At 44.7% G+C, this 24,375-nt stretch overlaps 1 protein-coding gene across 3 annotated transcripts in view; it reads left to right on the top strand.

Annotated features, from left to right (window-relative positions):
- p3h1 (prolyl 3-hydroxylase 1) overlaps positions 1-24,375 on the top strand; it is a 72,980-nt gene that overhangs the window by 48,147 nt on the left and 458 nt on the right. For 2 of the 3 annotated variants that reach the window (XM_061831576.1, XM_061831577.1), the window contains 5 exons: positions 6,869-6,964; positions 8,300-8,450; positions 23,840-23,957; positions 24,047-24,122; positions 24,207-24,347. In XM_061831576.1, coding sequence (XP_061687560.1) covers positions 6,869-6,964; positions 8,300-8,450; positions 23,840-23,957; positions 24,047-24,122; positions 24,207-24,347 — 582 coding nt within the window. The remainder of the gene's footprint in view (positions 1-6,868; positions 6,965-8,299; positions 8,451-23,839; positions 23,958-24,046; positions 24,123-24,206; positions 24,348-24,375) is intronic. The other variant, XM_061831578.1, reaches the window with a different exon arrangement.

Here is a 24,375-nt window from a genome sequence, read left to right as displayed (position 1 = left end):
CCACACTAGGTTTTGCAAAACATAATGATGGCATTGGTTATTGGAGCATATCTAATCTTCTGAATAGTTCAGTGAGCATTGTTGGGCGAAAATGTGGAAGTGGAAAGCCAATCACACAACCATAAATTTGGCCCAATCAAGTGCTCCTTGAAAAAGTTATGACAAAGGAATAATCAGGAGAATTGTTATAAAGCCAAGAAATACCTATGGAGTGCCTAAAAAGACCTGGAATTATTACTAGGTACTGTTGTCACGAGGAAAACAGTAATGTATCCCATGGCCTGAGAGCAAAATGTATTCTCTACTACTAATAAATTTGGGAATAAATTGGTAATTATCAGGTTTAAAAGCTTGACTCTCTATTAAAAGAAGGCGAACAGACAAGGCTTCAAGTTTTACTTGCTGCAAGGGGAGCGACAGGACTTCCCTGCTTCCAACTAACTCCAACTTGTGTCCCCTTGCAGCTTCTTTTTATTCAGTGAATCACATGAGTGTGTGTGTGAGTGTGTGTGACTGTTTGATTGATTACATCTGTTTGATTGATGACATCTGTTTCCAAGACAGTGAGTTCAAAGGTACGAGCTTGGTGGTGATGTGTAACCAACTACAGTATGTACAAAATGAGAACATATGAATGATTATTTTAACATTTCCCTCCTGCTTATCATTTTGGAAATACGAGTGGGGACATGAGAAGGCTGTTGCATTTTCAGAAAGCTCATAATTTATACTTGAGCGTATAAAAGGCATCAAAAGTTTCCTTTTGGCTGTAGCTGCATATAATCATGGTCTACTTGTTGTAGAAGGGAATAGTTCACAATAACTTTTGATCTTGGTCGAATCATCATAGATTCCAAACGTCCAATTATACACATCGTGAAAAGGCAGAAAAAAAACAGAACCGTATTTACGGCTACAAGGAACTTCATCATAACAAAATACCAAGGTCCGGACATGAACCAGGACCAATAGTAATAATCATCATCATCATCATCATCATAACAAATAAACAGTGGGTGAACATTGTTGCTCATTTCTGAACTCATCAAGTGCGGGTATACAGCAGCCCAAGCAAGTCAGGTGTAGATGTTCTTGGTACTGGAGTCGGGAAACATGTAGGAGAAAGGGAACTGTTGATGTCGAGGTAAGGACACACAGCCTCCACTGACAGTGGAACCCGTGACTAGAGATGTAACCCTCGCTGGTGATTGGGACAGTCATGTAGACTTTGGCGACCCACGGTATGTAAGGGCAAACAGAAGAGATTCTTCAGGTCTGCTGGTGACAGTGCAGAGTCCTTGTCCATTTAAAGTCAGGCCATTGTCCTGCACTCCATCGCGCGTATTTTTCCAAACAACAGTCTTTACATCTTCATCACCATGCAAGTCATGTTGCACACCCTCTCCTCCAGGTCTTGGCAGAGGTGCGTGAATAGCTGCAGTCATCTCAGCAACACCTCGTGTTCACGACTGGCCAGTGTGTCCTCCTCGTCCTTCTTAGGCATGAGCAGCAGCTGGTTGAAGTCAGCTTTGTCCTTCAGCTTCTATTACTGGTACAGGAAGTCAACTGTCTTGGGTGTTATCTTGAGGTGACGGCCCACTTCCTCAGCGTCCACAAACTGAAGACCTCCTCCATCTCTTGCAATTTCATCTTGCTGACATTGACACGCTTTTCCTGCGGGTCACATTTACAAACAAGACACAAGGACGACTGCAACGACGAGGGGGACAGCAAGGCGAAGGGATAAGGCTGAGGGCGGCCATGTCGTCTTTATTGTCCCTTCCAAACTTTCCTCTCAATTTGCCCGTCTTGCTCCCGACGCTTTCCTCATTTTCACCTTCAGTGGTGGAGTCCCGCTCCACAGAGTCACTGCCTTTAAGGCCCGAGTGCTTGGGCCAGTAGTAATTGACCTTAACTTTGTCGTTCTGAGTGACGATGGTGTCTCCATGCCAGAGTGGAGGCTGTTGCTGGGAGTGTGCGACACGTTGGTGACGTGCTCCATCTTCTCCAGGTTCCCATTGCTCATCTTTAGGATCCACAAGGCACAGCTGACATGGACCCACTTGTTTCCACTGCGGGTGGGTTTCATAACATCGCCCGTTTTCGGGCACAACTGGCACTTTGGCAGGATACCTGGTGGACGCAGATATTGCACTTGTTGCAGAACACCATCTCGTTGTCGTCCTCTCCGTTGGGGAACTGGCACGTCTCACACCACATTTTCGTTGTACTCGATACCAAGGCCCTACTGTGTCTCTGTAGTGTGTGCCATGTTGTAATGACAACGGTGCTCAGCACTCTATGGCGAATTCATCCAGTGGAAGAAGGGAAACCTTGCAAACTCCTCGTCGATGACCTGCAGCCAGGTGACATCTTCCTCGTTGAGGTCGTAGTGACACACGTCCTCCGCCAAAGTCCTGATGTCCACATAACTGAGGACCAGTGTAGCAGATGTGCGGATCAGCTTCTTGGGCCTGATGAACATGACATCCTTGCTTTTGTCAGTTAGCACCCGGGCCACGGGCTCCGGGATGGACTGCGGGCTAATGGGCACGTGGATACCCTTTTTCTCGCTTCTGCTTGTATGGATCGGCCAGGACGTAGTAATCCTCTGCTTTGAGCTGGTACGAGTCATGTACCTTCATGGTGGTGATTAGATCCGTCCTGAAGACCTCAGATGGTTTCTCTCTGCATCCTCTCCTGGCCCGGCATGAAGTCTGGGACCAGTAGGTGGAATTTCTGGCATTGTCGGACTCGTCACTGCTGCATACTTCTTTTCATGGCAGGGCATCTGAGTAGTTCCAGCTTCACCACACTTGTTGATCTGTCATTGGTTGTCCACGGAGGGACACCATATTCACATAAGAGTACCAGGTGTTGGCGTCCATTGGAGAGGTGGGATTGTCCTTGCTCCATGATGATTCATGTCCATAGATCCAGTGATAAACACATACAGTCCCCGACTGGGCAGTGTGGAGGAGTCATGGTCCGAACAGCACGAAGGCCAGCAGTCCCAATAGTGGCTCTCCTTTACCTAACATGCTCAAGCGCGGATCAGCTGAATACTTCACCGGTTTGAGACCAGGGCAGCCTATTGCTACCTCACCCTTTGTAGCCGGACTTCCACCGCTACTCGTCATTGAATGAAAAGAGAGCCACAGGCTTGCAGTGGGACAAGTGTATCCATGTGGGACGTTCTGCTATCTTTATCACCGTGGGAGTGGACCATCCCAGCGAGGTGAGGAACACTTCCTATAGATGATTTTTCTCAGGACCCAATCACCAATGGACACCAACAGCACCTGTGAAGAAGGCACAGTAGGCGGCAGATCATTTGCTTCTTTTACAGTTTTATTTAGCAGCATCTCTTTCACCCAATCACTTAAAGTATTTTCTTCTGACTGCTGCACTGGCCGCTCTACCATGGGCAGTCTAATCTAATCTAATCTAATCTACTAGATACTATTTCAAATGGGAACAATCCTTTATCTGTTGGGGTTATTTTCATATACAGTTTTACAAAATGTAGTTTTCCTTAATCAAGACTTCACTGTCCCATTGCTTCGTTCCACTAATTCTGGACAATGATTATTATTTTTTTCAAGTTATTTCTAGATTTGCAGATACTACTACAAAATGTGGCACATTGTTGCCATACAATTTTTCTTGGATGCCATGAGAAGGAATAATATATTTACACAACAACTTTGCCACAATAATAGCATCAGCACTTGTACATGGAAAAATCTCCACCCATTTAGATAAGGGGCAGATCAATACTAAACTACATTTGTAATGCTGTTTAACTCAAATAAAATTGATGTGTAAAAATTGGAAAGGCTGACTACCTTGGGGAAACTGCCCTCTCTTAGGTCTGCAGTTCCCTTGAGTATTGTGTTTGTAGCAATTAAGACATGATCTACAAAATTTTTTGAGTAAGAATTGAATCCAAAGGTCCGAAAATGTCTGTATAATATCTACCATTACCATCTCTCCTGTTGAGACATGCAAGGCCCATGACTCAAAATTGTCAGTGTTTTAAACAGATTTTTTTTTTTTTTTTTTTTTTTTGGTAATACAAGTTTTCCCCTGATTATGTATATCAGTGGTCTCAAAAGTCCATTCACATCAGGGCCGCTGAAGACACATTCTGGCTGAGGCTGGGACGCAGGCTCAGCGCATAGGCACACAATTTGTCATAACATGTCATTATTCAAGCCGCTTATCCTCACAAGAGTTGCATGAAAGCTGAAGCCAATTCCAGCTAAATTCGGGCGAAAGGTGGACTACACCCTGAATTTGTCGCCAGTCAGTCACAGGGCAGATATCGGCACCATCACTGAGCGGGAATCGATCCCATACTGCCCACACCAAAGGCAGACGTGTGTAGCACTACCCCCTAGTGATTCTAGTTGTACACAATTTAAAAGAATTTTTCATTTTTATTTTTAAACCCAAAATTAGATAAGCAAGAAAGCTGGTGTAAACAGGTTGTGCACAAAACTAATAAAACCCTCCATGGGAAAATCACTAACTTTTACTCAATGAAAAATGTTTCTCAGCTTGCATCAGGACTTGTCACTGTCACACCCCGAAAGCCACAACCCCACCGTGATTGGTAGGTTCACCAGCTCTGCACACAACACCGTAAAGTGCCATTCATCTAAAACTTCATGGCCACAACATCATTTGACTTTCATAGTAAGTAAGGTGGGGGCCGCAAACATCATCTTGGGGGCCAAAAATGGCCCGCGGACCGCAATTTTGAGACCACTAATGTATATTATCTTCTAATTCAGTTTTTTCTGTAAGTCATCACTGAGTTTCACTTTGAGGAGAACGTTTTGCACATCTTTTAGAACTGTTAAATCAATAGGAGGGTTGGGGGCTTGTGATTGTGTCACTATGTGTGTGCCATATTTTCCTGTTGCTGCCTCCTTGGCGCTTTTATCAGCGAATGTATTTCCCAGGGAGACAGCATTTTTTTTTCTTTTTGTTTTTTTTTTTCAAGATTTTCTTACAGCTCTCTTTCTTTCTCACCTTGTTTAGCCTGTTTTAAACTGTTGTAGCTGGTTTTAATATACCCACTTGTTGCATTACTTCAGCTGACTCTCCTGCCTTTCTTTTTCTTGCCTATGCTAACAAACCTCTCGCCATCCTAAAATGTAAGTTTTAATCTTGGCTTTGCCTTACTTCCCTGTAACACTTGCCATCAATCTTTCTACCAACCTGCTGCATCCTTCAACTGTTAATTTGGCATTTAAGCCATGCTATTTTTCTTTTTTTTTTCCTTCCCATTTCTTTAAGAAACATCATGCTGCCTGCTAAACCTTATTTCATAAAGTTTACATCCCCTCTAGTGCAGACTTATTATTCCCGCTCACCATTATGTTTTTCTACATTTGTCCCGTACAGACTACTTGTCCTTTTTGGGACCCAAGTCCTAATCCACTACCTTGTGTACTTCACCGGAGCACAGACTTCTGTTAGCACCGTTAGGTTTCCATCCGTGACCTATGATTCCACAAGTAATGGCATTCACACTTGCATTCACTTACTCACACATTTATGGATCCTAATAAATAACCTCTTTAAAGGTGGAGTAACCTTAAAACCTCCTTCTGGCGGAGTAGCCTTCAACCTCCTTCTGGCGGAGTAGCCTTCAACCTCCTTCTGGCGGAGTAGTCTTCACTTACCGGTTCACGCGTTGTCTGGACGCCAGTTGTTCGTGATCCCCTCAACCTTCGTCCACCGAGGGGAGATTGGACTCTAACACCGGCCTGGCCGCGAATTCACGTCCCACCAGGGCTTTTCTTCAGGAACAGCTAAATGCTCCTGGCTGTCGACAGACTTCGGTGTGTCTTCTCCCTCCTCAATGGGCGGTGGTGTGTTGGGATCCGGCTCGAAGGACCAAATGTCAGGTTTAAAAGCTTGACTCTCTATTAAAAGAAGGCGAACAGACAAGGCTTCAAGTTTTACTTGGGGGAGTGTTTGAAGTCAAATGTAATTTCGCACAGTTCCAGAGATCTATTGAAGATCTCTGTGAAGACTGGGATGAGCTGGTCCACACAGATTTTGAGGCAGGATGGGAAGACAAGGTCTAAGCCTGCCACTTTGTTCATCTTTTTTTGTGTGAATATCCTGTTCATGGATGGCCAACACAGAAGTCAGAGGTGTTGATACTGTATATGAGACACTTGCAATAAAGAAAATACAATGTCACGATCAAATATTGCTAATATAACAGTATATTATTTCTTTTTGTCACTTCTGAGCAAAAGAGGGCCTTTCCTCCATTTTATTCTTAAATGATAATGAATAACAAATTTACCAGGAGTCAAAGTATTCAAAGTTACACTTAACTCATCGACTCCACACGCAACATTCATTCATTACCGTGTACACCTCCTGCCATCAACAACACAGCACAGCAGCCAGATTCAATCGTGAGAAAGTACTCACTTCATTGCCAACTTGAAATATGAGATGGGCCTGGGATGGAGAAAAACGGAAGCCAAAGCAATTTAAACTGTTCAATGTCACCAAGTGGGGTGAATTTATTTGGGAGTCTGGGTGTCATTCTAACGGATGAATGACACCCGTCGATGCACTAGAACAATGAAGTCTTTGACAAACTGGTTTTGGTCTAGTTACCATTTGTCAAGATGCCTACATCTTAGATAGAGCTACTTAACAAAATCAGATTACAAAAAGCCTACCAGACATTCTTGGTCATCAGTTTTCACTTCTTTCTTTTTTGATATTTGGTCCTGCTCTAAGTGTTTTCATACAATAATTCATACTGTACATTGTGTTCTTGCTCATCACATCATCATTCAAAGTCATTTATTTTTTGTTTAATGTGTAGGCAGCTGCTTTCAAAGGTGATGGTTACCATGGACATCCTTCCCCCCACTCCACTGCTGATATGTTTCAGGGAATTACTATTTTGAAGGCTCTGAAGGTCTGTAAACATCCATCTATCCATTTTCTGAGCCACTTATCCTCATAAGGGTCGGTGGAGTGCTGTAGCCTATCCCAGCTATCATCGGGCAGAAGGCGCGGTACACCCTGAACTGGTTGCCAGCCAATCGCAGAGCACATAGAGACAGACAACTGTCACACTCGCAATCACACCTAGGGGCAATTTTGAGCCTCCAATTAATGCATGTTTTAGGGATGTGGAGGAAACCGAGTGCCTGGGGAAAACCCACACAGGCACGGGAGGGCTGGGATTTGAACTCCAGTCCTCAGAACCATGTGGCTAATGCTCCAGCCAGTTGCACCACTGTGCCGCCAGTCTGGAAACAGTAACTTATATTTTAAGTGCAGTTTAAAAAAAACACCTCTATATTGATTTGTTCCACTTTTACAGTGACGTTTTCAGTCCATTGGGGACGTCCATATTGGCTGGTATTCATGAAAGCAACGTTACTTGTGTATGTAGTTTGCTAATTTCGTCACAGAGAATGCTCATTTTAATAACGAAAATGAAAACTAAAGAAACGTTTTGCAACTGTAGCAAGGTTTTATACAATTTTGGACCAAAAAGCTATCAATAGAGTTTTGTGGGCAAGGATATGCAAACAGGTCTCTCCAGAAAAGGCGCAGCTACTATATTCCTGGTAATTGCTGATAATCACAAATGCACGTGTCCAAGAGAAAAGACTTGATCATAGGGATGGAAAAGCCACATCCTGCACAGACTTTAGAGTTATTTATTTAATTCCAGCCTCTAGTCCAAGTCAAACCACCTGCAACAATGATTGCTCACACTACCTATGCATTATGGTTACACAGTACTACCATGTGGTCCAACTTCAAAAGAAAATACTGTCCTACCTCTATTTGCATAAATTAATGAATCCTGCTGAGATGAGAGGCAAAACATCTTACAAGACAACATGAACAGTACAGTACATTCAATGCACTGAGAAAGAAAAAAAGCCGAACATAGGCTGTATATCCCTGTATTATTTGTTGGGCTTTAATTTTGAAGTGACCTCCTGCCCTGTTATTGATATGCATTATGTGAGCAATTTTGGCGGCTGGCAGGGGGTCAAAGCAAGAGGCATTTGAATAGGCATTGTCAATAGTGCTATGTCACCCATACAGTCAAGTATGATCAAGATGGCAGGACTCTACGTACTTTTTTTTCCAGATAAAAAAAAAAAAAGTTGTGTAAGCTTTTATATTTTTCTTTGCTTAAATGTTAGGGGACAAATTTGTGAAAATCAAGAGCAAACTATTTTTTTCCTCACTTTCATTTCCCTCACATCAGATTATGCTTCTCCATCAGATGGCACAAGAAGGAATGGTTTCACTGATGGATGTCCGTCTATTCCTTGATGTTAGCGAGAAAGTGAGGAAGGTTTTGGAGTCATATTTTCGCTTGAGTTCCCAGCTGTACTTCTCCTATTCACATCTGGTGTGTCGATCTGCGATTGAGGGTAAGTAAAACAAAGAAAATCTGGAATGCACTGAATCCGCGATAGGTGATCCGCGAAGTAGAGAGGGATTACTGTCCACTTAAACATACTGGTTACACTGTCAGCAAACATGCTAGTAAGCACTTTGGTGTGTATGTACAGTGAAGAAAATAAGTATTTGAACACCTTGCTATGGCGCAAATTCTCCCACTTAGAAATTATGGAGGGGTTTGAGATTTTCATCATAGGTGCAAGTCCACTGTGAGAGACGTAATCTCAAAAGAAAAATCCATAAATAACAATGTATGATTTTTTTTTAACGATTTAAATAAAATAAACTAAATAAGTATTTGAACACCTGTCTATCGGCTAGAATTCTGACCCTGACCACTGTGTGATGTCGTTAGCTGCATAAAAACACTTGTCCACCCCATACAATCAGTAAGACTCAAACTTGTAACATGGCCAAGACCAAAGAGCTGTCCAAAGACACCAGATACAAAATTGTACAACTCCACACAGCTGGAAAGGGCTATGGAGATATTGCCAAGCAGCTTCGTGAAAAAAGGTCTACCGTTGGAGCAATCATTAGAAAATGGAAGAAGCTAAACATATGACGGTCAATCTCAATCGGAGTTGAGCCCCATGCAAGATATCACCTCGCGGGGTCTCAATGATCCTTAGAAAGGTGAGGAATCAGCCCAGGACTACATGACAGGACTTGGTTAATGACCTGAAAAGAGCTGGTACCACAATTTCCAAGGTGACTGTTGGTAATCCACTAAGATGTCATTGTTTGAAATTGTGCATGGCACAGAAGGTTCCCCTGCTTAAACCAGCACATGTCAAGGCCCGTCTTAAAATTTTCAATGACCATTTGGATGATAAAGAGGAGTCAAGAGAGAAAGCTTTGTGGTCAGATGAGGCCAAAATTGAACTTTTTGGTCATAATTCCACAGACCGTGTTTGGAGGAAGATGAATGATGAGTTCCATCCCAAGAGCACCATCCTTACTGTGAAACATGTAGGTGGTGGCATCATGCTTTGGGGTGGGGGTGCTGCACACGGGACAGGACGACTGCACTGTATTATTGAAAGGATGACTGGGGTCATGTATTGTGAGATTTTGAGGAACAACCTCTTTCCCTCAGTGAGAGCATTGAAGATGGGTCGTGGCTGGGTCTTTCAACATAACAATGGCCTGAAGTACACCACCAGGAAAACCAAGCAGTGGCTCCGTAAGAAGCATATCAAGGTTCTGGCATGGCCTAGCCAGTCTGCAGACCTAAACCCAATACAAATTTTTTGGAGGGAGCTGACACTCTGTGTTTCTCAGCGACAGCCCAGAAACTTGTATGATCTAGAGATCTATGTGGAGGAGTGGACCAAAATCCCTCCTGGAGTGTGTGCAAACCTGGTGAACAACTACAGGAAACGTTTGACCTCTGTAATTGCAGACAAAGGCTACTGTACCAAATATTAACATTAGTTTTCTAAGGTGTTCACGTACTTATTTGCAGCTGTATCACGCAAATAAATCGTTAAAAAATCATACATTGTTATTTCTGGATTTTTCTTTTTATATTATCTCTCTCACAGTGGACATGCACCTACGGTGAAAATTTCAGACCCCTTCATGGTTTCTAAGTGGGAGAACTTCCAATATAGCAGGGTGTTCAAATACTTGTTTTATTCACTGTAAATATGATGGCGCTCACGAAGCAGTGACCAATAATTGCATTTCACATCTGTAAGTAGAAGAATCTTACATTGTCCCACATACTGCCTGTGTAGGCAGTGTGTGTGTGTGTGTGTGTGTGTGTGTATATATATATATATATATATATATATATATATATCCATTTGCTTCGCCGCTTATCTCGGGAGTGCTGGAGCCTATCCCAGATGTCATCGGGGAGAAGGCAGGGTACACCATGAACTGGTTGCCAGCCAGTCACAAGGCACAAAGAGACAGACAACAGTCGCACTCACAATCACACCAAGGGGCAAATTTAGAGTTTCCAATTAATGGATATTTTGGGATATTGGAGGAAACCAGAGTGGCTGGAGAAAACCCACGTAGGCACGGGAAGAAGATGCAAGATGGATTTGAATCTCTGCTCTCAGAACTGTGAGTCCAACGCTGTATAGCTGCTCACCATATGCATGTCACCATATGTACAGTGTGTATATATATATATATATATATATATATATATATATATATGAACGCTCATGTTTGTTTGGCACAGCTTTTACGCCGGATGCCCTTCCGCTTGGGCCGGCCTACAGATTGCACTGGTTTGTGCCCCCATAGGGCTGAATTTTGTATATATATATATATATATATAGTGAGTGAATTCTGAAGACCCTGGTTCAATCCCAGCCCATTGTGGAGTTTGCACATTCTCCTTTTGTCATGAGCAAGGCTTGGCCACTGCCAAGAGGGACGTGGCCAGGCCACTGCTCTGGGCGGTTCCAACTCTGACACCTGTCACAGGTGTCTCACATTAGCACTGTAATTAAACCAAGCATTTGAGTTGGAGCTTTTGTCACTGGCATTTGCTAGTTTGTTGCAATGCATATACTGCGTTGGATTCTCCGCTCCTGGGCGTAGGTTGCAAGTTTAGTGTTGTCACAGCAAGTCTGTGAAATTCTTAGTTTGTTCTTTAGTCATCGGACCTTGTTTCATGTTTTTGGATCCTGCCTTTCGTCTTGCGATTTTGTGCCTCAGCCTTGTTGGACTGCTACAAACTGGTCTTGACCTGTTTCCGGAATAAAGCCACTTTCAATATCATGTCGTTGCCTAGAAACGCCTGCATTTGGGTCCACCCCCGTGTTGTGGGTTTCCTCCCACATCCCAAAGACATGCAATATTAAATGGACACTTAAAGACAAAAAAAAAATGCCCCCTGGTGTTATTGTGAGTGGGGGTGTTTGTCTCTGTACCCTACGATTGGCTGGCAACTAGTTCAGGGTGTACCGTTGATAGCTGGGATAGCCTCCAGCACTCCTGTGACCCTTGTGAGGATAAGCGGCTCAGAAAATGGATATGTACGTGTGTGTGTATATATATATATATATATATATATATATATATATATATATATATATATATATATATATATATATAATCTGTGAAAAAGTAATTGCCATTTTTCGGAAAAGGTTTGGATTTTTTTGTGCCTTAATGAATTTAATCGTCATTTAAAAACTACATTTTGCATTTTCTTGGGTTGTGTCTGAGTGATATTAAAATTGGTTTGATGATTTGAAACCTCTGTGTGTGATAAATATACAAAAAAAAAAAAAGAAATCAGTAGGGGTGCAAAGACTTTTTCTACGTCACCGTATATACAAACAAACGTGTACACCCACACACACTTACACACATACTGTACATATGCGATGGTCATCTGGTTAGCGGATCTGCTTCACAGTTTTGAGGACTGAGTTTAAAATCCCGGTCCTGGCTTTTTGGAATTTTTATGTTCTCCTCATGCCTGAATTTATTATGTGCTCTGCGATTAGCTGGCAACCAGTTCAGCCTCTTCACACCCAGTGAGAGTTTGAGGTCACACCTCGATGAAGCCAATAGTCCCACATCATCTGTAAAGAGATGCAATTCTCAGGCCATCAAACATCTACAACTCTCTTCCTCTACCATCTACTCCTCGGCTGCACCTAGTCCATATATGTTAGGAACAGAATCTGTGGCAAAGGGCAGCCTTGGTTGTGTCCAACTCACCAGAAAAGAGTCAGACTGACTGCCGGAATGCGGACCAATCTCTGACACCGGTTGTAGAGAGACCAAACTGCCTGTATTAGGGTTTAGATACCCAATACCTCTGAAGGAACACCACAGGACTCCTTGAAGGACAATGTTGAACGCCTTCTCCAATTCCACAAAACCCATGTAAGATGCTCTAACCATATGTTGACAGCATGCACAGATGCAGTTGCCTATGGCTCTCTCTGTCAGTGCTACTTTTCCCATTTTGTCTTTGATTTTTGGCCACTTTGCTAATGTACACTTTGGCATGACACTGCCGACACCCACCAGGAACTTTTGGACTTCAGATTCCAACACAAAACAGAAGTCTTAAATGATTTTCACTGCAAAAACAATATTCCAGATGAGCTAGGGCTAAATTGCTCTTCTACTTGGGAAAAATTCAGTTTACGAAATGACGTCTGGAACAATTTAACTTCGTAAGTACAGGTGCCACTGTATATTAATAACTAAGATCTTAGTTTTACCCTGTTCATATTTACAGCGATCATTTTATTTTTAAGGTTCCAGTCACTGTGATTTGACAGGCGCATATGCGCCCCACGCGACATCGCACTCGCAAACCTGCACAGTCTAGCATGAAAAATCACATTTGCAAACTTTGTTACGAGTAGAAATACATAGATATTGAAAGATGTCGCTTATTTTGTGTAGTCTTTACATTCATTTACGTGTTTATTTCATAAACGTTGGTAACAAAACAAGCCTGATCCTAGACAATCAGTATTCACCTGCAAACAGGAAATCCCAGTTAACTGTACTGAGCATGTTATGCCAAGAGCACATGTTCTGAGCGCATTTACGTCGTAAATCCTCCTCATGAGCCATGTCAAAGAAATTCAGTTACACTGAAAAGATTTCTTGGATATAACACAGGTAATGTTTCAGTATCTAACTATAATCAGAATGAGATTGTTCAGATTCCAATGTTAGCCTAGTCTGTCCATATATCTAAATGCAAACGGACATTTTATTTTTTATCACGTTATCTTGAAGTTGAAAACTTTCCCCCTCTACATGCTTTAGGAAGATATAGATCATCTACTGCTAGCTTTCATCAATGGATTGACAATAGATACTGCCGTAAATTACGCGAGATTGTAACAATACATCATGATTGCCGACAGGAATGTTTGTTACTATGGATTGCTAGTTTGTTGCCACTAACGGCAATTATGTTGAACTAAACTTTCAGGATTTTCAAAACTACTAAAACTAAAACTAACGACTATAGACCGTGTTTATTCTTTGACAGGCCAGTGCATTTAACTTTTCTTCAGATTAAGTTTGTCATATAAACAATTTTTATTGATGAAAAAATTTAAATACTGCTTTATATCATGTTCTACTAATATCATTTGAAATTTGAGACATTTCCGAATTTTAAATTTTTGTTTTCTATTTTAGTTATGTATTTATTTTATTTTTAATTTACAGTTATGGTATATTAATCTGTTAACAAGAAGCTTTAAAGTGATGTTTTTTTCCCTAATTTAGTTGTATACTGGTATTCAATTCACCTGCATCTTAATATCTCCGGGCATTACTGACCACACCCATACATTTTTCAAATGTGAGTGACTGGAGTTCCCGTTCTCAAGTGATCCACTTGAGAGGAGATCTAGCAATCTATGCAAGCCTCCTCAGCTTCCATCGTTCCACCCTTCCATCAACATTCACGAAAAGTGCCAAAATTTCCACAGTAGTAAATCCCCTGTGAACTTCAAGCCTGACAGCAACATCACGCCATCTTCACCCAAAAAATGCAGGTTTTTTTAGTTTGGTGTAGCAGAGCTATTGTCGGGCCAAATTGTTTGTTGTGGATTATGTCACACTAGAATATGTTGTTGTTTCCAAAATATGTCAAACTAGGAAATCGGTTGCCATAGCTAATAGAGACAATATCGCGACTGAAATCGAAATATTTAGTATTCATTTCTAATCCAAAGATATCCCAAAATATCAATTAACATGTGTCTCACCATAAGCATACATTTCCATTATCCACTCCCTTCACCTTACGAAAAGAAAAAAGTATACTTGACATCCCCAAGTGTAGTCTAAATATGCTTCAAAAATGGTTGTACTGAACAGGATTTAAAGAAAATAAAAGTAGTCAGTGCTGTATCAACATTGTTTGTTTTTATTTCCACTAGTCTCAAATGTCATAAATGTTTTAAGAATCCAATAATAGCATCCACCTAAGTGGCTTGATGGCAAAGCATAGAATCTATAGTATTTCAGTTAGCTCACAATCTGTCAAAATCCAGATTTAAAAATTAATAATAGTCCCCTTGATTTTAGCAACTGGAAACAATATGGAATTGACCGCCGACAACTATTTAAAGATGGTTTCAGGACGCGTTCCAAGAATTCCAAATAACATGCGAGAATTTGCTTCAATACAATAAATTAAAAGCAGAAATAAAAAAAATAAGTATGCTGTATATATTGTAATGCAGTGATTTTCAACCACTGTGCCGCAGCACACTAGTGTGCCGTGAGAGATTGTCAGGTGTGCCGTGAGAAATTATACAATGTACCTTTTTTTTAAAAATTAACATTTATTAATAATTTTCTGCAAATATTATGTCATTGTCCAGTGTCCGTGGTGTAAAGGCTGGCAGAGTAATGTAATATTTGTTCGTGTGGCAACACGTAGCTGATTGCCTCGTTCCTCCAAGAGAATTAGTGATGCACCTGAGAGGCCGTGGTGACAGTCATGGAGAAGTTTTTAAAAAGGACAACTGCAAACTCCGAACTGGGCCCTGGACAAGATTCTGACCCAGATGAAGGCCCTAGTATGAGTGGTAGGAAAAAGAAAGCAAAGACGGTGAGCTCAAGGCAATATAGTGAAAGCTTTCTTTCGTTTGGATTTACTTTCACCGGGGATGAGACGACACCTATTCCGTTATGCCTGCTGTGTGGCGAGAAGCTTTCCAACAGCGCCATGGTGCCAAGCAAGCTTAAACGCCATCTCCAAACGACACACCCGTCGCTTCAAAACAAGCCGATAGACTATTTTGTTTGCCTGCGTGTAAACACAGAGAAACAGGCAACGTTTATGAGAAAAACCACAAAGGTAAATGAGAAAGCGGTCAAAGCTAGTTATCTAGTCGCCGAACTTGTTGCTAAATCAAAAAAGCCGCAGACTGTGGCAGAGACATTAATACTACCTGCCTGTAAAGCCATTGTCAACGAGATGCTCGGCCCTGATGCGGTTAAAGACATAGCTAAAGTCCCGCTCTCTGATAACACAATTGCCAGGCGTATTGATGACATGTCGACAGACATCGAAAGCCATGTTTTGGAAAAGATACCCATTAGTAGGAAATTTGGATTGCAAGTTGACGAGTCTACGGATATTAGTGGACATTCTCAGCTCTTGGCCAATGTGCGTTTTGTGGATGGAGATGCCATTAGAGAAAACTTCCTATTTTGCAAGGCACTGCCAGAAAAAACAACTAGAGAGGAAATTTTTCGGGTCACATCGGAATATCTTGACCAGGGAGGACTTACGTGGGAAAACTGCACAAGTGTGTGCACTGATGGAGCCGCAGCCATGGTCGGGCGCACCAAAGGCTTCGTGAGTAGAGTGAAGGAAAGAAACCCAGATCTGATTGTTACGCACTGTTTTTTGCACCGTGAGGCCCTGTTGCTAAGACTTTACCAGCAGAACTGGTTCCTGTGTTGGACGATGTGGTGCGCATAGTGAACTTTGTAAAGACATGACCTCTGAAAAGCCGTATATTCGCATCTCTGTGTGAGGAAATGGGAGCGGAGCATAAAGGCTTATTGCTCCATACGGAGGTCCGATGGTTGTCGCGCGGTAAGGTGCTGACCCGTGTGTATGAGCTGCGAGAGGAACTTAAAATGTTTCTGACAAATGAGAGGTCTGATTACTCAAATCTGTTTGCAAGTGATGAGTAGTGCGCAAAGCTGGCATACCTGGCTGATATATTTCATCATCTTAATGAACTGAACACAAGGATGCAGGGCGGAAATGAAAACCTGCTTACAAGCACAGATAAAATAAATGGATTCCGTTTAAAGGTGCACCTCTGGCAACAACATGTGCAACGTGCCAACCTGGAGATGTTCCCACTCACAGACAAACGGCAAAGCAACACTGCTGCACTGTCTGAGGTAATAGGTAAACATTTGAAAAGTATTGAGGAGAAGTTGTTATTTTATTTCTCTTCAGCCTCCACTGAATGCTTTGACTGGGTTAGGGACCCATACAGCTCGGCATCAGTTGTTGGAAAGGACATGACTTTACAAGAGCAGGAGGAACTTACTGAACTGAAACAGTTCCCTATTCTGGCCAACAAAGCTGTTCTGACATTGCTCCCATTTTCCACAACATATCTGTGTGAGCTGAGCTTTTCAAGCCTAACCGCTATAAAAACTAAAAACAGAGAGAGACTGAAAGCTGTTGAAGAAGAGCTTTGTGCGTGTCTTTCTTCAATTCCTGGCTTTGTGTTCATCTACACAGGCCCAGGTTTCACACTGACTGAGTAGAAATAAATTGAGAAATTATATTGTAATTAAATATACTATACAGAGTGTCATTTTGTAACATTTTTCGTTAGTGGTGTGCCACAAAATTTTTCCAATATAAAAAATGTGCCGTGGCTCAAAAAAGGTTGAAAAACACTGGTCCAAGACATGTGGCTGCAAGTCTGTTGACATGACCACAAAATCAATCATTGAACAACCTTATGCCAGTAACAGGACACCACTCTGGCTCTGACTGGAGGGACTGTTCTTCCCAGTCACGCCCTTCCAGGTCTCGCTGTCATTTCCCACATTAGCATTGAAGTCCCCCAGCAGAACAATGGTGTCCCCAGGACTCCCTCTAAGGACTCCAAAAAGGGTGGGTACTCTCACTCTTGTTTGGTGCATATGCACCAAGAACCCATTTGGTGCATAGGCACAAATAACAGTCAGGAATCATCCTGCCACCCGAAGGCGAAAGTAAGTTACTCTCTTATCCACCGGGGTGAACCCCAAGGTACAGGTGCCGAGCCGAGGGGAAAAAAGTATACCACAGCTGCTTGGCCCCTCTCACCGTGTGGAACAGAGTCCAACCCTTCTCAAGAGGACTGGTACCAGAGCCCAAGCGGTGTGTAGAGGCGAGTCCGAATATACGTGGTCGGAACTTCTCCATCTCACACACCAGCTCACGGTTTTTACCTGCCAGAGAGGTGACGTTCCATTTTCCTAGAGCCAGTTTCTGTCGGCGAGGATCGGATCGCCAAGGTCCCCACCTTCGGCGAGCAACCAGCTTACATTGCACCGACCCCTATGGTCCCTCTCACAGGTGGTGAGCCTGTTGGAACCCACATTACCTTTTCAGACTTAATGAGTTCATGGATCAGAGCACAATGTTCCATTCTCTGGGGTTTGTTTCACCTAAAACGGGATGAAGTGGTACACTAAGGATGTGTAATGGCGTTGTTAAATAACTAACCCTAGGGCAAAACTAAAATCCTTGGTGAATCTTTTTTATCGTTTTATCTTTTCTGAACCTGTTCTCACAGTTACGTAGTATTAGTTCTTGGTTACAGTATTTGTAACACTGTACCCAAAATAATGCTTGATATGTGGAATATTTGTCTCCAGGGAAATGGGGACAAATGCAATTAGGAATGAGACAATTCCCAAAGTGAGATGCAGAGTGAATGGCTAAACTTGGAAGTAAATAAACTTGGCACTTTTAAGACCTTTCAACCAAACCTGAACTAATATGCACAGATTTGTACTTATTTTCGTAGTTGTTGCAATGTTTACTGACTTTTGGTGGGTCACGGGGTTACCCAACTCAGATACATTCTAAGTTGGGAAAGAATCAGTTCACAGTTGAGGAAAACAAAGAAAAAGGAGAATGAAATGGGAAAGGACCAACATTTAAAAATTAGTGGTCATACGTGCTGTGGGCAGTTACAGTCATGACTTTTCCTGCCATTGACCTTGCTGCTGTGTTACGCTTAAAGCTTGGTTGAGAGTGTAATTTTAGGAATGATTGGAAATTTCTCTAGCTCTCTGGCTAATTGCAAAGGGGTTGCATCAGGAAGGGCATCTGGCGTAAAACTGTGCCAAACAAATATGTGTTCATCTGATGACGCAGTGTGGCAACCCCTAACAGGACAAGCTGAAAGGAAAAGAAGAAGAAGAAGATTGGAAATTACTCTCAGTAGCCTGGCAAGCAAAAAGCTGGGAAAAACAAGAACCGTACCACACCTTTAAATCCAGACCAAAACTTTTCTCTCTTGGTCAGAGGAACCACATGGAAGCAAGAAGGGAGAGCAGGAGTAGGAAAGAAAATAGGCGGCCTGAACCAAAAAAGAAAGTCAAAACAGATGAGGCAAAAACAAAGTAGAGCATCTGCTTTTCTCCCCTTTGTGTTGGAGGGCAGAAAACACCTTTATCATGCATTATTCTCTAAACGTCTTAATTATCAATGCATACTCTAGTCATAGGTGGACTCCCACTGTCATGGTCCTGGCGGTCCAGCCCTGGCTGGGCGGGTCCCAGCACACCGGCGCTGGTTAGGACTCGCTGATTCCCCCCGGTATTTATAGGACCCAGGGGATGACTGGTCTTTGCCAGACAGTCGCAACTCATGCCCCGTTCCTGCACTCCTGTATTCTTGATCGTGAACCCTGGTGTACCTACCTCCGCCTGTCCTCCAACCGACGCCGTAATCTTGACGTCTTTGATACTCCTGCCTTCTTTGATCGATCTCCCGTTTACCGACCCCTGTCTGCCCGCGGACCTGCTCTCTACGCCCGACGTCCTAACTACCGCTGCTCCACTTGACTGTCTGCCTGATCCCCAACCTTGGAATGAATAAACACTTTTCCCAAATTGCCTCTGTGTCTCCGGAGTCCTGGATTTGCGTCCTCCTCCGTACCGATGGGTCGTGACAGAACAATCTGGCCCAATCAGGACCCAGCAGGAAAGACCCGGTGTCGCCGGGACCGACGCAAGGTAAACCGACTGCCAAAGGACCAAGCCTCCATGATGTCGTTCGCGTATTCCCTGTCACACGCACTGCCTGGGTGTCATGAGTACATCCCGACCACGACCCGCTCACCACCTTGTATTCCTTTGGACTCTGATTTTTCGGATTTTGAGGAAGACCGTGATTTATATGACCGGCTGCCTGACTATGATTCAGATTATGACTGTGAATTTCCTCTCCCTATCTTTAATCCCAGTCAGTTTGTTTCCCCTCCCCGTGTTTCCAGCTCCCGAGTGTCTTCACCTGGTAGGTCCAAGTCCTCCAATTGGTTTTTGGGAAACCGCTTGGCCATCTACCCGGGTCCTCTGCGTGGCGACCAGAGGAGACGCCCAGGACGGGTGCTCCCTTGTGCCTCACGCTGCACGGCAACAAAGACACCATCCTCGTCCATCCACTCCCCACCGGCAACAGCCAAACCAGCAGATCCGGAGCTGGTGGCGAAACCTCGAGCTCAGAGTGAGGAGGAGACTCGAGGATCACGAGGGCTTTTATCGCAAAATGCGGGCAAAAATAGAGCGGCGAGGATTAGATAGCCAGCCGAGCTGCGGTTGCAACAGACTCGGTACTGACTTACGCTCATGCTGCGGTTGCAACTGTCCCACTCCCGAGACACGCCCATGTCGCGGTTTCAACACACTCGTTGCTGACTCACGCCCTACGCTGTGGTTGCAACTGACCCACTCCCGAGACACGCCCATGTTGCGGTTTCAACAGACTCTCTGCTGACTCACGTTCACGTTGCTGTGGCAACGGATCCACCGCTGCGCCATGTCTCGGTGGCAACAGATTCACTGCAAGCGCACACTGCGGTAGCCTCTGATCCGCTACCGAGCCGAGCTCACGTGGCAGTGCCACACTCCTGTCGCGGCTTCGACAGACGCTCTGCTGACCCAGGCTCACGCCACGGTATCCTTCGACCCCTTTTCGAACCAAGCTCATGTCACGAGGGGCAACAGATTCACTGCCGCATCACACCTACGTCACGGTGGTGACAGGCGTCCGGGCGACGGTCGTAGGAAAAGGGTGGAATTGGCGATCGAGGATGAGCCTGCCAGAGCGCCTTCAACGTGCGTGTTCCCAAGGATCAAGACCCAGAGGCGAATTGCAGAGGGCTTAAGTTCAGAGGCTGGAGTGAATTCAGATAAAGACGAGGCGAAATATTTTCCTCCAGTTAAGAGGGGGAGGACTTTATCATTCTCGTCGCTCCGTGCCGTGCCCAAGAATGATCTATTCACGCCCTCCAGTTTCTGCCAGTTCTCCTCTGGGATTCCTGACAATGAGCCAGTCGGACTCCATCCGAAGGAGCCGACTCTCATTCATGAACAAGCGTCCAGTTCAGGAGTGCCAAGGCAAACACCGAAAGAGCAACAACGCAGCGTTCTGCCGCCTGTGGGGTTTCAGGAGCCAATCTCCAAATTTCACATTCCTATCCAGGAGGTGGCGATGGCGCCGCAGCTGCCTCACGTTCCTGTCCAGGAGGTGCCGATGGTTCCGCAGCCGGCTTACGTTCCTGTCTAGGAGGTGTCGATGGCTCCGCAGCTGCCTCACGTTCCTGTCCAGGAGGTGGTGATGGTTCCGCAGCCGGCTCACGTTCCTGTCCAGGGGCTGGGGATGGTTCCGCAGCTGCCTCACGTTCCTGTCCAAGAGGTGGCAATGGTTCCGCAGCCGCCTCACGTCTCTGTCAAGGAGGTGGCGATGTTTCCGCAGCCGCCTCACGTTCCTGTCCAACAGGTGGCGATGGCTCCGCAGCCACTTCACGTTCTGGTCCAGCAGACGGCGGCAGCTCTTCGGCATCCTCACTCCCCTGTCCAGCAGACGGCGGCGGCGTCAAGTCCCCTTCGTTCCAGTACAGGCGGCGACATCCCTCACCCCTGTCTCAGCGGCGACAGGCCCGCGGCCACCCCACGCTCATCCTTCGACGGTGACTGGTCCGCGGCCGCCCACGCTCCTGCTTAGACGGCGACCGGTCCGCGGCCGCCCCATCCTCCTGCTTCGACGGTGACCGGTCCGGCGCCGTCCCATGCTTCTGCTCCGATGGCGACCAGTCCGCGGCCGTCCTACACTTTTGCTTCGGCGGCCACTGGCATGCGGTCGTTACACGCCCCCGTCTCGACGGCAACAGAGCATGGTGACGACTCATCGGCATCCTCATGTTCCTGTCCAGAAGACGGCGACAGTACCACAGTCCTCTTCGTTCCAGTCCTGGCGGCGACCGGTCTGCGGCTGTCCCACGCCCCTGTCTCGACGGCGACAGTAGCCGGGGAGTTCAGATGGGCCAACCCGGAACTGGAAGGGCATCGGGATGGCTATGATGGTGATCGTGGCGGTCATGGCTTTGGTCCTTCTCTCCGTCGTCCTCATCACTCCTGATGATTCCCAACCGCTTCATGACCTAGCCTCGGCAGGGACTGATCCCCGGCCACCTCATGATGTAGCCTCGTTGGCGACCGGCCACTGGCCACCTTCCTACCGAGCCTCGGCGGCGACCGATGCCCTTTCGTCTCGCGGCCGCATCTGGGGATTCCTTCGTCCGGAGCAGTTGCATGCTTTTGTCTCCATGGGGATCCTTGTTCTTGGCGTCCAGGTCGTCCTCCTGACCTGTCCCGTCGGACGCCTCACTTTTGGTGGCCTGGATAGCCACCAGCCAGACTAGGGTTGGGGGTAGGGGTGCCCTCCCCCAGACCCCATTCCACCCCTGGAAATGTTAATTTTTGTGTGTGTGTTTCTTTTGTTTAGGCACGTCTGGGAGCCACGCCTTAGAGGGTGGGGGTGGGGGGGGTACTGTCATGGTCCTGCCGGTCCAGCCCTGGCTGGGCGGGTCCCAGCACACCGGCGCTGATTAGGAGGCGCACACCTGCGCCTCATCCTCGCTGATTCACCCGGTATTTATAGGACCCATGGGACGACTGGTCTTCGCCAGATCGTCGCAACTCATGCCCCGTTCCTGCACTCCCATACTCTTGATCGTGAACCCTGATGTACCGACCTCCGCGTGTCCTCTGACCGACCCCGTAAGCTTGACGTCTGTGATTTTCCTGCCTTTTCTAATCGATCTCCCGTGTACCGACCCCAACCTGCTCTCTACGCCCAACCTCCTAACTACCGCTGCTCCACTTGACCGTCTGCCTGATCCCCGACCTTGGAACAAATACACACTTTTCCAAAACTGCCTCTGTGTCTCCGGAGTCCTGCATTTGGATATTCCTCTGTACCGATGGGTCGTGACACCCACCTTTATTTGCAATGGTTACAAATTGTGAAATTGTCTGTGGTGACTTCGGACAAGAGACAGGGCATACCCAGGCCTGATTGCCAGTCAATCACAGGCCATCTTTAAACAACCATTCATTATTGTGATACGACATTTTGATCATGTTTATTCCTTTCCTTATTTATTTTCTTGTGTACTCACCAATACTGATACCAAGCCCCGATACCAGTAGTCCTTTTCATAGACAACATTTTGATAATCACAAATACAGTTAATTTAAAAATAGACCACTCTTTTATTTCTGATAAAAATGAAGATCAGTCCCTCAGTATTAGAGAGTCCAAAGTCAAAGTTAGGATTCATTTGCAATAAAGTAACAGAGGTCACATACCTGTAGTGTTATAAGTTTTATTGTGGCTCAAGAGGGAAAATAATACTTCAACTCTACAACCGTATTTACTGTGGCAATACCATATATATGCCCCTCCACACTATCATGCAGCCTCCAGCAAAAGATGCTACTCTATCGATGCAACAATCAGCATAGCATTCTCCGTGTTTTCTCCACACTTTGACCATATGATCCAACTACCATAGGCAGAATCTGATCTGGACTAATTGCTCAAAGTAAAGTTCCTACACTTTTCAGGTTCCAGTGTCCTTGACGGTGAAGCGCAGTCATGCCAGGCCATCCTGGCAGCACTATGAAACCAGAGTGGGGCTGCATGCAGCCTCTTTCAGATTGTCTGGGCAGACAGCCGTCAGCTGTATCGTCCTACAAACCTTGACTTCAGTTCTGTAAAACATGGCCTATGATCCCTTATACCCAGTTTTCACTGGCCTAGAGATTAGTTGACAACCTTATGGTGACTCAAGTCGCAGCTTGTTGCTGAGACGACTCTTAGACATCTCCTAAAGGCTCCTGAAGCTTGGCTGGGTCACCAAGGAGTCACAGTGAAATTGAACACATTCAGTTTCATTTCAGACCTGTAAGAAATACCTCTATATGCTCGATATAGAGACCTTTTCATCGGGTTATGTCACAAGACTGCCAGCAATAATGGCCCATATTTACAGTATATGGACAGCTGTGCCTATGTTCACTTCAATCTCGTGGTCTGTTTCTGAAATTGTTTATATGATGGAACTCGCCCTTCAACATGGAGATGGAACCAGGACTCACTCTCAACAATGACATAACTTTGTTTTATTGAACACTATCTTGAAGTTGTATTTGACTGGTAGCACCGAGTCAATTGAAACAGCAATAGAAATGAGCTACCAACAAACTTTCTTACCTATTGTGCTTTTTTTTTTAGATTGATCCAAGTAACTGTGAATGGAAGTGTTGTAATACCGATGTTCTTATTGTTCCTCAGAGAAGCAAAAAACGCGTAATGATCTGAGCCATCCTGTTCATGTTGACAACTGTCTGCTGGTCTCAGAGCTCAATGAGTGTTTAAAGGAACCGCTTGCATTCACACATCGAGATTACAGGTGACTCCTAAACTATATTGGCCACTCCCAAATTCCCTGCATATGTATGCTCTTTACAAATCTGCCTCATGTCTCATTTGTCTTTGCAGTGCAATACTTTACCTGAATGATGACTTTGAAGGAGGAGATTTTATTTTCACAGAAATAGATGCCAAAGTAGTCACGGTATTAATTTAGTTTTCCTTTATACATTTAGATATCTAGTTGTTCTGTGTACTGCTATCCATTTATCGTTCCTGATTTCTCTAGGCTACAGTGCGTCCACTGTGTGGCCGTGTGGTTGGATTCGGAGCAGGAAAGGAAAACACACATGGTGTGAGAACTGTAACAAAGGGACAGAGGTATGCTGTTGCACTGTGGTTCACCTTGGATCCCGCTCATGAGGAAAAGGTACAAACTACCTCCTTTTTTAAAATTT

The sequence above is a fragment of the Syngnathoides biaculeatus genome, chromosome 10 (assembly GCF_019802595.1).
Source record: "Syngnathoides biaculeatus isolate LvHL_M chromosome 10, ASM1980259v1, whole genome shotgun sequence".
Taxonomy (NCBI): domain Eukaryota; kingdom Metazoa; phylum Chordata; class Actinopteri; order Syngnathiformes; family Syngnathidae; genus Syngnathoides; species Syngnathoides biaculeatus.
Note: the sequence above shows the minus strand (reverse complement) of the source record. Positions and strands in the feature narration are given on the sequence as shown.